Source organism: Notolabrus celidotus, chromosome 5, assembly GCF_009762535.1.
Source record: "Notolabrus celidotus isolate fNotCel1 chromosome 5, fNotCel1.pri, whole genome shotgun sequence".
In the NCBI taxonomy this organism is placed as follows: domain Eukaryota; kingdom Metazoa; phylum Chordata; class Actinopteri; order Labriformes; family Labridae; genus Notolabrus; species Notolabrus celidotus.
Genome location: NC_048276.1, coordinates 33,277,405 through 33,294,410, shown reverse-complemented (window position 1 = coordinate 33,294,410; position 17,006 = coordinate 33,277,405). Strand labels below are relative to the sequence as shown.

At 39.9% G+C, this 17,006-nt stretch overlaps 1 protein-coding gene across 1 annotated transcript in view; it reads left to right on the top strand.

Moving 5' to 3' along the window:
* The window catches only part of doc2b (double C2-like domains, beta), a 192,315-nt gene that overhangs the window by 80,083 nt on the left and 95,226 nt on the right, over positions 1-17,006 (top strand). The window contains exon 2 of the mRNA XM_034682804.1: positions 13,106-13,185. Within this exon, the coding sequence (XP_034538695.1) occupies positions 13,106-13,185 (80 nt within the window). The remainder of the gene's footprint in view (positions 1-13,105; positions 13,186-17,006) is intronic.

The following is a 17,006-nucleotide window of genomic DNA, read 5'->3' as shown; positions in this document are numbered from 1 at the left end:
ATGATTTGCACCCTTATTTCTAATTTCTGCACCCTTAACTAAATGGACACAGAAAAAAAAAACTGCTATATTTTGTATAAGTGATCCAGGCTTTAAATTTTTAGGTCACATTTGTGGTAGATGTCAAAGTAGATGTGATGGGCCAGTGGCACAATACTATTTATTTATTACTATATTATTGACCATATTACAAAATGAACACAACATAACATAACATAACATACCATAGTTACCTACAAGGGCATCCAGAGAGCACTTTTTTACATTGAACAACCTGGATGCGCATCCAGTGGGCACCTTTTATACATTTTCCACTGATAGAGCGCCAAGACGGCAATTTGTAATGCTTTATCTACTATAGTGGAATCCAAGAGGGCACTTTAGTGCGCTTTTTTTGGACATGTCGTTCAACGCCTCCCTGTAGTGGCTCGCTACCACCTGAACCACCACCCTCACCTAAAGTCCTCCAATTACCTGAGCAATAAGAGAGTGTGCTTCCCCTTTGGGATTAATTAAGTATTTCCTTCTTCTTTTTTTGTCTTCAGTGGTTGTTGTGTAAACCTACAGCACTGGTACATAACAGGGATTGTAACCCGATATAGTGTAACATTGCCTTTTGCAATAAACTGACTGCTGTGCACCAGAACATTTTTTCTCATAAGCTGTAAGTAAAAGGTTTTTCCGTGTGTTCATCCTGTTAGGATAAATACATGGTAAACATTTAGATTGACACTGCAGGTAATCTGTTAAACAGGATTATCTAAAGGGGATTTCCTGCTTTGTTGCCAACATAAAAATGTTCACCTGACAGGACAAATCTGAGAGCTAGTCTCATCTTTTAATTCCAAATTAACTCTTCAGCTTTAATTCCTGATTTATGTGATAATTAAATCTACTTGTTTAGAAGTAATTATAATTATGCCAAGGTGTTTCACTCTGATTTGCTTAAGAGGCTGGAGCAAGACTTGTAATTGTTAAAGAGTAAGATACTTAGACTCAGGGTGTTGTTGTTTTTTGTCAGGTCTTTGATTTTATTAAGTCATATTTTCAAAGAAGTACCACATGTGCTGCCATAATATGAATTGATATCAAACAGAACAGTCTGCTCTTATGTTTTAATTACTTTTCTAAAATCATAAACGTTCCTTTATCAAAGTAAAAGTCCTAACAGAACAAATGGGCACCTCTAAGTTAATATGAACTCCATCTCAAATTATTAAGATGTAACAGTGTTCCCTCACTTTTATTTCTCATTAACATGCAAATGTGAGCAGACATGAGGCCGAAAATCTAATCATTTCCTCTGCAGGGGGGACTTTTCATCAGGATTCACAAAATAACCCCTGATGTCAAAAACAGATTACACTGTAAAGTGCGCACATCTTTAAGTTAAACACTCTCCAGTCTTGTGACAGTGGAGGTCAGTGTCTCACTTTTTGTGTCATCAGACATTAAATCCACTCTAGAAGCAGGGTGAAGGCATCTTTTACTCAACCTGTCATCCCCCCATGGGAGTTTTCCTGTCTAATGAGAGGGACACAATGGGATGCTAAAGCAAAGGATGCGAGCTAATTGTTCATTCAAGCAGTGTGTAAGCTGAGTGTTAACACTGGGGTAATTTGTCACATACACTACAGTAATACAGAGCACAAAGTGGGACCGCAGACGGCATGAATAATGGATGTAAACATGTTGACTTTACCATTTGAAGCTTAAGGCTGATTTATACTTCTGTGTCGCCCCTAGGCAGCAGGGGCTGACGCGGACATGAGCACCACATACTTGTGCGTCGATGTGTCCGTGTCGCGCAGCAATTCTCCACCGAAACTCTTGAAGGCAGTGTGGTCTCTCTGATACCCGCTACGATCTCTGCTTACTTTTCCACAGTGATTCAGAGCGTGTTATGTTAATCTACAGCTGATACATGTTGCTGTTTGTAATACAGACATGATTACATGAAGAATAGAGAGGAGGAGATGAAATACACGGCCGATGTGCGGCCAATGTTCGGGATCCCAGAAGTGCTGTGAAGGTGGGAAACCCAATGCCGCCATACGGACCAATTACAGGGCTTGCGGTCCGCGTCGATTCTACGCATAGTTACATTTTGGAGGAGGTGCACGTCAGCTACGTGTGTAGGCCTGTGTGTAGGCCTCTGCGTAGGTACGGGAGCTACGCGGACCTCTGGCGTGGGCTACGCCGTCGATTGGACGCAGAAGTATAAATCAGCTTTTAGCTTGACATTTTGTTTTTTGGGCATGTTGGTCTTTAAAACCAGACGTTACTGTCCTCTCTGATAGACAAGCTATCCTTATTCTTTTTAACCAACTACCACAGAAAATAAATAAAGAACCTAAGTGTTACTCAAATCAACCACGCCCCAAACATGCCTCACTATTTGCCTAATATATATATATATATATATATATTCTTTTTTTTTTATTTATTAGTTTATTTCAACAGGGACAGTGTACAGCCATTTAGGTGTACCAGAGTTAGCTAGCAGCTAATTTACCTCTGTAGTCCTTGGGCAGTTTTTGTAGTCCCCTCTGTTAAATATAAAAATATAATTTAAACGTATTAGAGATATAACAATTCAAAAAAAGAGGAAGCCATTTATAGCATTCATTAAGCTTCAAACACGTGACGTCAGCCTTTTTGGTATGGGACTCTATGGGGATTGACTCACTTCTGGAGCTAGCTTCAAGTGACTGTTGGAGGAACTGCAGAGTTTGTCTTTAACAGGACCGGGTGTCCCGTTTTTTCCTGCTATGAAAATAAGCATGTAGAACAGAGTCCGACATGTCAGGGTTGTCTGCTTGTCTGCTTCTTTTGAACTTTTTCTGCACTACTTGCAGGTTTTTTTTAAAAAACAATATTGCAACCCTCAGATTAGCTGAGGCTGCAAAATCGACGTGTAACATGACACTTTTTTTGTACTTGACACAATCTGTAGTACATTGTGACAAACTGAAAATAGAATTTTAGTTTGTTGAGTCAGTGATCTCAATCTGGCCTTATTGATTATACATTTCCCATTGTTTCCAGAACAGTTACAAGAGGAAATCACAAGGTGTTTAACCCAGTTTTTCAAGTTGCATTTCCTTCTCTCGATTTATGCTATTTGACTTTGAGCCATTTGCCTTTAATGGCACCCTAATTGCACTTACATTCCACTCCAGCGAGTCCCAAAAATAAATTGTGGTGTTGTTCACAGCGTGTGCTGATGATTATTTCTTGGCAGTGCGCATGGCTGTGTTATGAATCTCTCGAGTTTCTGCCCGCTGATTGATATTCAAAGTCTTGATAAAAAAACTGATTTGCACAGCTGCCTTCAAAAAATTAAACTTCGGTTGTACGATATGTTTTTGCAAAAGAGAAACACCCAGTTGTTTTGTGTGTGTATTCTGCATTGCAGAGTATCGTGAGCTTGTGCCTCTGAGGGTGGCTGCCCGGTCAGCCTCTCGCTCGGGTTTGGCCTCTGTAGTTTTGCTTTGAGGAAAGTAATGGAGCTGCTGTGATTCCCCTCATAGCTGAGCATTGTAGTGGCGACTCTGACAGCCATCATCACTCAGAAACTCCAAGTCCCTGTTGGCTGTTTCACCTTCATCAGCTCCTTTAACCCCATTGTCGCCAAAAGAGAGGGACTAATGCTATATAAAGCACTCATGGCATTTGCAACAAGCTGCTGGGCTGTGCTGTCACATCAAGCCCAAATGTGTGAAAGTGTAAATTAAGAGCCTCTTGCTCCTGCTAATTCTTGTTCTGTGCTGGGAGCTAGAGGCTGTTCCTTCGCTTTAATGACTTTTCTATACAGCCCCAGAGATAAGATTTGTAAAATGTCACCTGGTGCAGCAATCATAGTAAGCTACAGGTTTGTGTGACTCAGGACTATCTGCCTTTGTCTTCTGTGCAGCCTGCGGACAAGGATTTCTGCAGAATGTGCTCAGGTTAATGTGCCTTGAGATTAGCCCACACAAGCACCCTGTGCAATGGACACTGCTCCTGAACAATTGTTGTTTAACGGGCAGCTGTGTAGGAAATGGAGCTTTCTAACTGTGCTGTTCACAGCAGCATTAAAAGTAGAGACAACTCTTTGCTAAAAGTTGTAATAAGTAAAGGAATTTAAGTGAAACCTCCTGAAATATTGCAGGAATATGTGCCAAAAGTTTGAACAACAGGGTCACAGAGTCTAAAATTGGTGACCCTCACAGCCATACTATAACTTACAATACATACAAAGCTTTTTAAAGTAAGATAAATACTGTACATAAACCTTAAATAGATAGAGACCAAAGTTATTTTTAAATACATGATATTTAAGTCTGTGAGTTCAGTCTGCTTTTCTTTCAATCATACCACCGCACAAACGCTCTCTGCTTTTCATTTGGCATTGTGCCTGAGTCTGCAATAAAAACCTCACAAACATTAGATTAGTTTTAAATTAGAACAGCAAATACACCTGTGCCTATCAGAAGTTACATAGGGTACAAAAAACAAGTCGGTAATGTGTGAATTCAATTAAGTGTTCCAGTCTGATGTTCAACATCATATCTGATTAGACTTTAATGGTCACACAGTAGAAGCTGACTACTGGTGCAGAAAATACTGTCTGAGTTTTACACTCCTGTGTGTCCACACCATGTAACAGATGCACTTGCATAACTGCTGTGTGAGGTCATCGGTCACACCTGCTCAAGTATTTGACTCCAGCAGCAATGAGACCACTGGTTTTCTCTGGCCAGGTGGAAGTGCCAAAATCTGTAGTTCCTCGAGTGTCCACTTGAGGCTGTCTCCAAAATCCCAGGAGGTTTCATTAACATCCATATTAACAGACCTGTTTTTTACAGCAGAGTTTGACATGTTTACAGCCTGGAATGAAAAATGGCTATCATCTTGGTAGCTCATTTTTTATTAGTGCACACAACAGGGAGTTAGCTTTTAAATATAACTCATCTATTTTGATTATATTAAGGCTCAGAGTTATGATTTGAAAGTACGGTCGGTGTATTGTAGCTGTTTGCCAGGAGGCCAAAAGCCCACCTCAGCTGCACCTCTTCACCTGTGTCTAAACATTAGACTGAGTCAGCATTTCCAACATGCCATCATTTGGCTTTATAATGCTTCCTCAGAAATCTGTTGTCTATGTTTTTTAAACTGCTTACTATCTTAGTAGTACGTATTGGTTTTGCCAAAATTCCGTATGTAGTATGTAAACAAGAGCAAACTCTGCAGTATGCCAAAACTCCCTGGATGTTGTACTGATTTGGGAAAATTTCACAGTATCCCGATCAGTCTGCCTCACATACTGTTTCCCATAATGCACAGCGTTAATGTTACACTTCTTCTTTTTTCTCCTTTTTTTACTGGGGGGCTCTCACTTTTTAGGTACTGTGAAAATGATAAAGTTCCATATAAACCACTTTTTAACTTTTTAAATCATCAGTGGATGCTAAAGAAGAAATTTCTCTATCAGCTTGGACGTTGTTTTTTTTCCACTTTCTGAAACTGTAAATCCAGTGACGTCTGGCTCAGCGTACTGCAGATCAGATCCAACAGAGCAGTCATACTACATACTGAATTAAAACGCTGAATGCAGTACACACTACCTACTGCCTACTACATTCGTAAGTAGTATGTAGGAAGCTGTTTTGAAAACAGCCTGAGTCTCTATCGCATGAGCAAAGAAATTGTGATGTTTCTGTAACTGTAAAAAGGCTTTAGCAATGGCTGACAGTCTGGGGAATCACACGCTGTTGCCACAGGGCCACTTTCAAGTCTCATTTACTGCAAAAACTGAACTTGTCCATGTTCCTGACATGTCTGACCGGCTAAGTGAAAGCCAGTTTTCTATTAACATAAAAATGTTTCAAGATTTTCAGGCCTCAGAAAGGTTTCTCCTCATAGATTGAAAGTTATAATAAAACAGATTCACTCCTGGTTCTTAGAAGTTTTAAATGTGTGCAACACTTAATAAAATTAGACTTTTAATCAATATCCTGCTCTGGAAATGTTCTCCCTCTGGATGTTTGCTGCCCTTCAAAGCCCCCATCCATCATTTCAAAAGAAAGTTGGTGCATGGTCTTCAAAAACTTTGCTTCCTTGCTTCAGGCAGAGAGTTCCCTCGACACATGAATCATTACGCACAGCAGGAGCAGCATATATATTTCAGAGTAAATGATGACGCTGTAAACATTATACACTTTCTTAACACTTATCCTTCACCCTTAAAGAAGCATCACCTGATTTACCGCCTGCATTTCCTCTTACAAAGATTGTCTCTGTATCCTCAGCTGATTTATTCAACATCTCTTCTGAGTCTTTTCAGACACCGTACAGCTTTCGTAATTACTCTTTGCTCTCACATGTTCTATTTTTCAAGGCAAATTCACAGTCGTAAAGGTTTCAAGTCTCAGAATCAACTCATAATGAGAGACCTCGGTGCAGTTATAACTTCATTTAATTCTATTCTCTGCCAGAAATTACATAATTGACGATTCTTTGGGAGAAAATTGGAAAATCATTGCTTTTAACACTGCTAAGCAGCCACTTGAAATTGAATTATCTCCTTTTCCAAGAGTTGTAGAAATTAGGTTGCACAGCGAGACCGGATTATGACTCGAGTATGGAAAAAAAAGACTCCATTTTATTACTCTCCTGTAGAGTTCACAGCACTGTTGCATCTTACTGGGCCTGAACCCCACAGCTTTCCAGATGGCTCGTGCGTTTCCCGTTCAAAATAAGTCATGCACGCAGCTCCTGCTCAGACTGCCTAATAGAATCCTACCTTTACAGAGATAAACACAGGCAGTGTTACAGTAAATTAAATATTAATGCCGGGAAAGATGAATCAAAATCACTCATACGTTTTATTTTCCTATATCCCTGTGAGACAGATTGCCATAATCTACTTAATTAACCAGCAGCTGAGAAGAGAGACGAACACTTAAAAGATTCTTTCAAAGGAGAAGTCTCACTATGAAAATATACAGGTACTAATGATTACCTCCATTTGACTGACAACAGTTCATCTCAGCTACAAAGAACAGAACTAAAGGAAGACAGTGTGGAGTCACCTGAAGCTCTAATTCACAATTTCCTTCTGACTATGTAGTGCATAAAATTGTTAGCATCGAAAAAGTAGAAGAAATACATCAAACAAGATTGTAAATATTGTCCTTGAAGTATTTTAAAACTGTCCATTTACTTTGCTCTGTCATTCTAAATCTATAACATGACATGTCCACTCAGTCTCTCCTGTCCCATCGTGCTCCTAAGGGGGTTTTAATTAGTTTTAGCTTGGAGAATGAGCGCTCAGAAGGTGCAATGGTAACAGGAAGAGTAAAAAATAAAAGCAGGGGCAGGGCGGTGCAAACCTCACTGAATGCAGAAGTTGCTGCTGGGTGGTTGACACTCATTGACAATGAGCATTTTTGCCAGATCCGCAACAGACTTTTGCTTTGGTATCTGGTCCCTAAAAGGGATTCTAAAAGAAAGCAGCTGGCCAGTGAAGCTAGGGGTGATGTCTCGACTGTAGTGCTCACTTAGCCGCCAGGCAGCTTGGTTTAACTGTGTGTTTGGGTGAATCGCCTAAAACACAGTTCACAGTTCCATTTAAGCTGGTGAATCTTTGGGACAGTTGATGGATGATGATATCAAGACAGGCATTAAAAACGTTCACCCGAAAGTTGCTCTCTGGGTCAGTGAGGCAACTGTCTTCATCAAAGTGACGCCTAACTTTTCTGGCCCTGGTTGTTTCAAAACTGCAATTGACTTCCCAATTGAGTAGCTAGAGCAAGACTGGTAGACTTAGCATCATCAAATTGCTCTCTAAACTCCATCAAAACACTGATTGCGTTTTGGAACATTTTCAGTCTGAAAGAAAAACATTTACTTAAGCCGAAGCCACTGCAGCTTGTGTGTCACCTGCAAACGATGAAGACAGCACTGTTTTTATTTGAGGATGTTGTCAAGCAGAAGAAGAGCTGGGGGCATCCTCTGGGGAGCATGAGTGTGATTTTTAGATTTCATGGCAGTGTGGCTCTTGGATTTCCTCAGGACCAAAAGAAAGTCAACAAATGATTCACCATAAGAGAATCTGCACAGCTTTTTATGTCTGTTTTTCTGAATGGACCACAGTGCTGCATGGACCGACCTGCTGACCATGTGGCATCAACATCCCCCGGCCTTGCTGTTGGCGGGGTCCAGGAGTCAAACTTTTCTGGTTCACTGGGGTTTTCTCTGGTTCAAATTTCACTGCAGTGCCATCTGTGTTTGGCTTTAGAGCTGAGGTTAAGTTATGAGTTGTGTTCGTAGAGATGTGTGGCATGGGTTGGGGATGGTGCCGGATTCAGTGTGGGTGTACTGTGACAAATATTGATGAGAGACGATATCTGACACCAGGATGGATCTGATTTGGTGAAGCTCTGAGCCTTTTCTTGCACTTTTTCTGCATAATTTAACAGCAAACAGTATTGTAAAACTTTGTGTAACAGTACCCATTAATCACCAGGCACAACATCAACAAAGTGGGCAGAAAACTAAAAGTCTTTCTCATCTCAGAGTGTGTTGGGGTGGAGGTGCTGAAGCATTGCAGTCATTGTTGATGAGCTCAGCTTTCTGTGGAGTAGCATTGATTCACTGCTGTGAAGGAGACTCAGGACTACTATAATCACAAAAAGAGACTTTTAATGCCTGGCAAGGAAACCAGCTATTGACACTGAGCCTATCTAAGAGGTGCTAATGTTGATTGAGATCCTGGCTTGAATCATCAGGATGGCCTTTGGGTTAAACCCACTCTCCTGAGACTCATCTATTTCTAAAGTCTGGAGACTTTTAATCGATCATGTGCAGTGATATTGGCTTTATACATTCCTACTTAGCTTACTTTATTTATTCTATTAGACACTGGCTGTTTGCATTCGACTCAAATGCATGTTATATTTCATACTCACATATTGACTGATGGAAATAGGAACACTTCAGGGGGGTAACCATCCTTTTGTTGATTTAGGGGGGCACACATTACAAAGAAGCAGAACTTTAATAGTTGATTATTTATCCAGAATAGTCTTTTGAAACAAAAGCTCACCTTAGAAAGCTGTGCACATTTATATTGATTTTACTTTAAGTGATTTGTATCATTAAGTTTAATCTATTCATGAATAATGCTGTTCGATTGATCAGTGTGCATGAGTTGTCATTTTTCTTGCCCCAAGCATGATGGCAGCTCTTATCAAAAGTCACAGTCACAGGTCACTGACATGCCCTGCAGTAAAACGGGCTATAAGCTGAACTGTGGAGAGCCTTAAATATTAAAAACAAATTTATGTTAATATGAAAATAGATGCGTATGTTTCAAACATTATTGCAGCTACTTACATACTCCCTCGCATCCTTTACTTCGGACCGCGTGTTAAACGATGAATCTTCTAGGGGCGCCTAAAACAAACCGGCCTCACACAGAACTCCACTTTTCCTTCCCAGCTGTCTAGCTGATGTTTAGTTCCCATTCAATCTCATCCCAGTTTTCCGTCTCTGTGCCTGGGAGAGGTGTTAAAAATGTTATAAAACATTAAAATTAAGAGAGATTATTTTACATTATGTGTCTGGTTTATCTTTTGATAAATGTCAGATCTGTATGTGCTGCACCACATCAAGCCAGTCTTAAAAATAAGTGTGGAGTCAACACTAACTGCAGTGTGCACCTGAATAATTCATTTGAAAGCTGTACCTTGCAGACCACAGCTTTGATACCTCTCCAAATATCAATTCGTTCGTCACAGCTGTCGGGATTTCCTTGAGCGAGACAGTAAAGCCTCGCCCTTTCCAGCTGTAGAAACTCACTCTGCCCCCTCTCTAACCTCGTCTTCCCTGCTGGTTCCACTGGTGCATCCACCGCTTCAAACACCTGTTACACAGCACAGCTTTCTTCACTTGCATAACTATACCTTAAAAGCCAGTGGAGAGCTCAGTGTTTCAAAATGAAATATGTAAGGGTAAGAGTTCCTCTTGGGCTCATAACGACTTTGTTTGAGGAGATTTTTGGAAAGTTATCCGATTCAACAAAAAAAAAATCCAAGGCATCACTTTTTAACTTTGAAATGTCTTCATGAGACGGCATGGATTTGTTAAAACAACTCAGACTCCCTGGTTTAAAGTCAACCTCTTATTACCAACCTCTCACCCTGTGCCTTGCTTAGCGCCCAGATTGTGCACCGCTTAGCTAGCAAATTGTGGTCAGACAAGTCCTGATTCACTTTGTGTCATGCCCTTTAGAAGATTGAAGGAGCAGCTGAGATGAACTGTTGTCAATCTTATGAAGGTAATCATGAGTACCTGTATATATAATTTAATATATAATATAATAATAATAATAATAATAATAATAATAATAATATAATTTTATATAATTTACAAAGTGAGACTTCTCCTTTGAAATAGATACAGAAAAGAGGAGGATGAAGTGCAATTGCGAGTCCATGAAACTAATGTTTTCACTGCTCACATGAATGAACAAAACAATACATCACAGCTGTAAACCCACACGTCTCCCTGTATGTTGCTGAAGAGAATGAGAGCCTCTTGTCTCTTGGCAATTTAATAAACAAAGGATGAGATCAGGCCATACATTGTTTCAGTATACTTCTCTGCATTGTGAGGTTCAGAGAGATCTGTTTCCCTCTGAGTGTAAGGAAGACCTACTTAATACAAGCAAAGTGTGAAGTGGGTCTAAATTTCAGTCCAGGAGATAAACAACCCAGAGCGGCTCAAGCAAACTTCAGATCTGACCCAGATCCAGACTGAGAAAAACACTAGACTCATTATAGTCACTGGAAGAATGCATTCAAGTCTTCATGTATGAAGTCATGCTGTGTTCCCTGACACACTTTAGCTGCTTTTGAACACTGGGCTGACTCTACTCAGACAATTCTGACTTCTATCCAAATATTTATTCTATATTTCTTCACCAAATGTTACAATTTCATTTAGCAGATGTTTTTCGTACAAAACAACGTATATCCTAGATTAAATGCAACACAAGCAAGGATGTAGACAGGAGAACACAACATTCGCTGACTCAGGTGCTGACATGAAGCGCTTGATACCATACAAAGAGTTTATGGAAGCAGTTATTTTCTTTATCATCACCATCAAAGTGTCAGCAACAACATATTGTCATTAATATCAACTTGAGAATCAAACTACCAAGTGCAGAGTTGTTCACAAAGAGCTGGGTCTAAAGGTTTCTCAGAAGTAGAGTGAGACTCTGCAGATCAAATGTGTTTAAATGACTCATTCCACCACAGGGGGCGATAGAGGAGATGAGTCAAGGTGCATAGGTGTTCACATAAGAGCTTGGGCTGTTTCCGAAACCACCTACTATACTAGCAGAACGGACTGATTTGGTCTAAATTCAGTATGTAGTATGTGAACATCTGTGTATCTGCAAATCTGCAGTATGCCAAAACTCCCCGGACGTCTACTGATTCAGGAGAATTTCACAGCATGCATCGGACCAGTCTACCTCACGTACTGTTTCCCACAATGCACAGCGTTTGTTCTTTTAAATCATAAGTGGATGCTAAAGAAGCAGTTTCTCTATTGGCTTCGCCGTTGTTTAATTCCGCTTTCTGAAACCGGAAATCTAGTAGATGTTTGACCCAGCGTACTGCAACACAGATCGAACAGAACAGTCATACTACACACTAAATTCAAACGCAGTATGTAGTAGGCAATACCTACTGCCTACTACATTAGTAAGTAGTATGTAGCAGGCCGTTTCAGAAACAGCCTTGGTCTTTTACTCTTTATGAAAGGTAAAGGGTCTCTGCAGATTGAATGGAGTTGGCTACTTCATTCCACCACCAAGGGACAACAGAGGAGAAGAGTCTTGCTAGTAACCTAGGGCCTGTTGTGATGAGAGCAACAGGCGTCTTGCATTGGGAGAGTGTAGCTGGAATGAGGAAGTGTAGACCTGGTTGAGGGATTCCAGGCAGGCAGGAGCCATTTGTTGCCCTTTTGTAAGCAAGAAGTAAGGTTTTGAATTTGATGTGAGCTGCAACTGTAAGCCAGGGGAGATATAAGAACAGTGTAGTGACATGTGCTATATTTGGTTGGTTGATGATCAGACCGCCTGCTGCGTTCATCTACAGAGGTTTAAGGGAGACCTGCTTGTAAAGAGTTACAGTATGCCTGGGGCAGTGTTGCATGAGGTTATAATGTGACACAGTGAAGTAGCTGACATGAGAAAATACATCTAGCCTATTTAAAATGAGACAGATTAGTTCTGATCATAATTTCTTCGCATTTGGTGACTTAAAATTTTCTCAATGCAACTTTGCTGTGTATTTAGAAGCGTTTCTCTCAGTTTGTGCATAGCAGCATGAACAGACAAACAAATCTTCCACTCACTCAAGGCAGAGAGGTTTATTGAACCAGCTGCAGTGAAGAGTGACTGAGCCAGGTTACACTAGCTCTCTGGTAGGTGTCACGTTAAGTCACACACTGAACTTGACCTCTTGGTCTCATTTGTGATGTTGCTGCCCTTTGTTAAATTCGTTAAGCATAAAGCAGACATCACAGAAACAATCTATGGTCAATAAAGGAATACTTAACTTTAAAGTGTGTTGGTATTCCTTGTTCTCCAAACTGCCTCATGCTTTCTTATTGAAGCTTCCTGTGCTGCTGATGTCTTCTAGCTTTACAGATACACTGTGTATTGAAGATATAAGACTGCATCATTCATTCAATTGAGTCAAAGAGAAATGTGATCTTAAGTAAAATATTCGAGCAGAAAAGATCCTCTCTCCTATCAATGCAGACACACTTACTCTCTGTTAAATTAAGTCAGACTGAGACACAGAAAAACACTGATAAAACAAAGTAGTCAAAATGCTCTGTGTACCAATTTTGTTTTGAGTAGCTGTTATTCAGCGTCATTGCCAAGGCTACTGTTAGATTTCCAATCAGGTCTTTTCTTTCAGACAATGAAAGCAGGCCAGTTTGGGTTCCTTCTCTCCGCGGCGATGTTGGTGTGCCATGAAGATTTCTTTCCCAGCCATTAATTTCCCTCTCTCTTTGTTCTCTGTCTCTGTCTTCACAGCTACATTGGGCACCTTGGAGTTCAGCTTGCAGTACGATCAGGAGAACAATGCACTGAACTGCACCATTAACAAAGCCAAGGTGAGCCTCCATGATGACGATAATGATGACGTTGATTTGCAGCCTCTGAATGAAGAATGTTTTCTTTGATTTTATTTTTCATGAACTTGAAAGAGTTCAAGTATATCTGTGAAGAGTCACATCTGACACCTGCTTTTATAAAAGGCAGCATCACACCTTCATTTAAACTGACTATAATCCTCTTTGTGAACAGTTTCACATAGATGTTGCTTCAGATTCAGTTAAATCAATCCTGTGCATTATTGAGTGTCCAAACATCTCTCACTATCCGGCAACAATGCTATAAAAAAGAACACTAACGAAGACTAGCCAGCAGATTTACAGTATGTTTTCAAATATAATGAAATCACTGCTTCAAATTAAATATTTTTGAAACAGCTTTCTCTTTTGCCAGCCTACACGTATTGGCAAAAAGTCTCTGGAAGAGCAACTTAACACATCCCACTGTATCTCTGTAAGAGAGATATTTACCTCTATTTTCATCTTAGAAACCTTGAATTGTTTCTCGAGCATATTGCTAACAAGCAGAACAAGAACTTGCATCCAAACATTTGTGTCATAGCAGCTGGCAATGATACGAAATGAAAACAATGATGTTAAATAAAGACTAACATCTAAAGGACCACATGTTTCAAAGTTGAAATGGGGGAGACCAAAACAGAACAAGAAGGTGCCGTTTTCCTGCCGTTGGATGTTTTTGACAGATTACAGAAGTACAGCGCCCTGATTTTAACTTGCATCTCAAAAGTGTCACATGAACCAGAAGGGGAAGATCCCAAAAAGAATCAATGTTTTACTACAGCTTATCATCATGCAACCAGAGAGGACTGTAGTTGTTCTTTACAAACAAAATCTATTTGATTTAAGTTAAACTGTCTTCTTCCTGCTGCAATGTTCACGGTATTCAGTCAGAGCATTTGTCATTTGTTTATATGTTCATTATATTGATATTGTTGGTGCTCTTAAACAGTTTTAATTTAAAAGCACGTCATACACCCGAGACCAATGATACTTTAGCCATGCACAATTTTGACATAAATCTTGCAGTCTTAGAAACAAACAGTGGTTTGACTTGTAGATTTGTATATCACACCAGGCATTAGCATTGTTTGAGGATGTCTTGTTACATATTTTTTGGGATATTTCATCACACTGTCCTGAGAAATCCCTTTGTTTTCTCAGCTCCTCCTGTTTGAGGAGGTGCTTATTTGCGGTTGCTGTTGTTTGTTTTTGATTGATTTCCCTCATGATTAACTGTTTTATGATAAATTCAAAGCAATAGTATAGCAACAGTGCAATATTCACATTTTCTTTGAGCGGTAAACCTTTATTTTTTCTTGCAAATTAATCAGAGATCAATCAGATCTTTCTCATCTTAACTTTTCCTTGCACTTAGCAGCTGTCAGTGAAACTGCTCTTTCTGTTGAAATGTAACTACTTAAAGCCTCCCAGCCCAGTGCTAGCTCAAAATGGACTTTCCAGCAACCTTTTCCCACTGGACAATATACCCTTTTAGTGTTAATTAAGAGTATGATGTTTTTGGTGGCAGGACTTAGTGGGAGGCATAACAATCCTCTAGACAAGTTAACCAGCACTAGCTACCAAGTTGTTTTTGACTTGTTTTCAACAAAATGCAAGGTTACTCACTGTCCAGTTGTTACTTTACAATGTTAACAAAGTGTAACTGGACTGGCTGACCTGTACGCTCAGTGGATGGATGATTTGGCAGGACTATTTAAGGTGGAATCGCCGGACATTCATGCTGAACTGATAGAAAACCAAGTGTGTATAGACAAACTGAGGGTATAAGTCCTTAGATGCTGATGTATGTGTGGTTAATTACTCTGGCAATTGTGCAAAGGAGGACAACAAACAATAAATGGTTTAATCTGTTTTATTAAGCTATAGTAAGGAGAGGTCCAAGTGGTTCTCTGATTGCCTCCCAAATGTCTTGTTAGAGGGTAATGAAAACCCTAAATAAACATGATGTCATCCATCCTTTAAACAGTATACGTGCTCTATGAAGTGTGCACTGCACACATAAGCATTTTTGATGATCACCCAAATCCAGTCCTTTAGTCATATCACGGTTTCCTTGATGGGAAATGGTGGCTGATATATGGGATAATATAAGGTTTGAGACATTACTAGTACTCCTATTTTGGCACCCAACAACACAACAAGTGAATATCTTAAGACTCCTATAATGCCTACTAGTGCTAATGATTACCGTAACACTCCACTTGTGCTTCGTTTTGCCTTGAGCTAATACTGTCAAGAGTCAGGCAGCGGTGAAAGGGGATGATGGGTTCAATGTTTAATTGGATAAATGAGGGAAATAAGTTCATTTAATATAAATAAAAAAACACATTGTACCTTGTGTTCTGTAACACACATGAGGGGTTTGTTTAGGGTTTCCTTCCTCAGACTGCCCTCTGGCACAAATTTGACTCTTCCTACATTCAAGTGCTTAAATAAGTTTAGTTATTGAGGAAACCAAACTCTCACAGACGCAGAGGATGATACGCAGCCAGTGTTTCATGTAGAGCTCAAATAGCAGGTTTAGCTAACTGTAGCCAGCAGAAGAATGAGCTCTTTCTGTAGCTGTGTCCCAAACCATTGGGCTGCATCCATGAAGACCAATTGCATCAGAGCATCAAAGGATGTCCCATTTCGAAGGCTCCTTCAAACATGACCGACAAATGCGACCTACTTTTTTTATTGGTGCATCCTTCATTACCCAACATATGTCAAGATTCATCTCCAGTTCAAACAAGGTGGTTGACTCTCAAGCAGCAGAGTAATAATTTTAAATGTTAGTCATTTGTTTCTACTCCTGTGGATGCAGATGTTAAAAAGAAAGAGGCATTTAACCTCAAACTATCTACAAAACAACTGGTTAGGTAACATGATGTTAGTTATGTCCGCGTGTCTTTGGTTATGTCAGCTTTCAATGTTACTTTCTGATAGAGGCGTAGCTCAGCGATGTGGGGATGAGGGCGGAGGTAGCTGGTGATGTAAACAAAATCCTTCGTAGACAAGACCATCTCATTTCAGTTCAGCCTGAGTGGTCACACGGGCTACAAAGGCCGGGTCCTCTGTAGGATGCTTCCCTGAATTAGGTCAAAGCTTGTGTGTAATATTGGCACACTGCTGGCTTGTGCAGAGTTTTCAAAGCTCATTTTAATGGGCATACTGTTACCTAAGTGTGTCACCAATCTCACTGGTGACAAACAATAGATAAGGCACGATATTTGGTAATGTGGCATGCTTCTTCTTTGATTTTTCAACAAAAAACTGTTACTGGATTCAGCCATTTAGCAACTGTTACCTGGAGCAAAAAACAACACAAAAGTAATTGTAGAAATCTGCAGAAATTGTATTCTTATCTCAGCCTGGTGTCCATGAAACTCCTCATTTCAGAGACAGTATGTTTCTGCCTGACTGAAACATTTCATTTCAGCTACTGTCTCTTTAAGCCCCTCCCTCAAGCATTCCAGAACCCAGCATTCTTGAAGCCCCCTTCAGTGTTGCCATGCAACAAAGCTGTGTTTCTCTTTTTAGTATAACAGATATGCCCTTATAACCCTAGAACACTATCACTAAAATTAGTAACACCATCACTAACACCAAATGTTTTACCCAATGTAATATACCCCAAAAAAGTACTTGTCATCAAAATATATCAAAATATGACAATACATGACAAATAAGAGTAGTGTTCTTTTATTTTTAAACTGTGCCATGTCTAACTAAATGAAAAAATGTGTCATGGGGGGAACCCTATCAAAATGCTCCAAATTACTGAAAATTTGGGATTC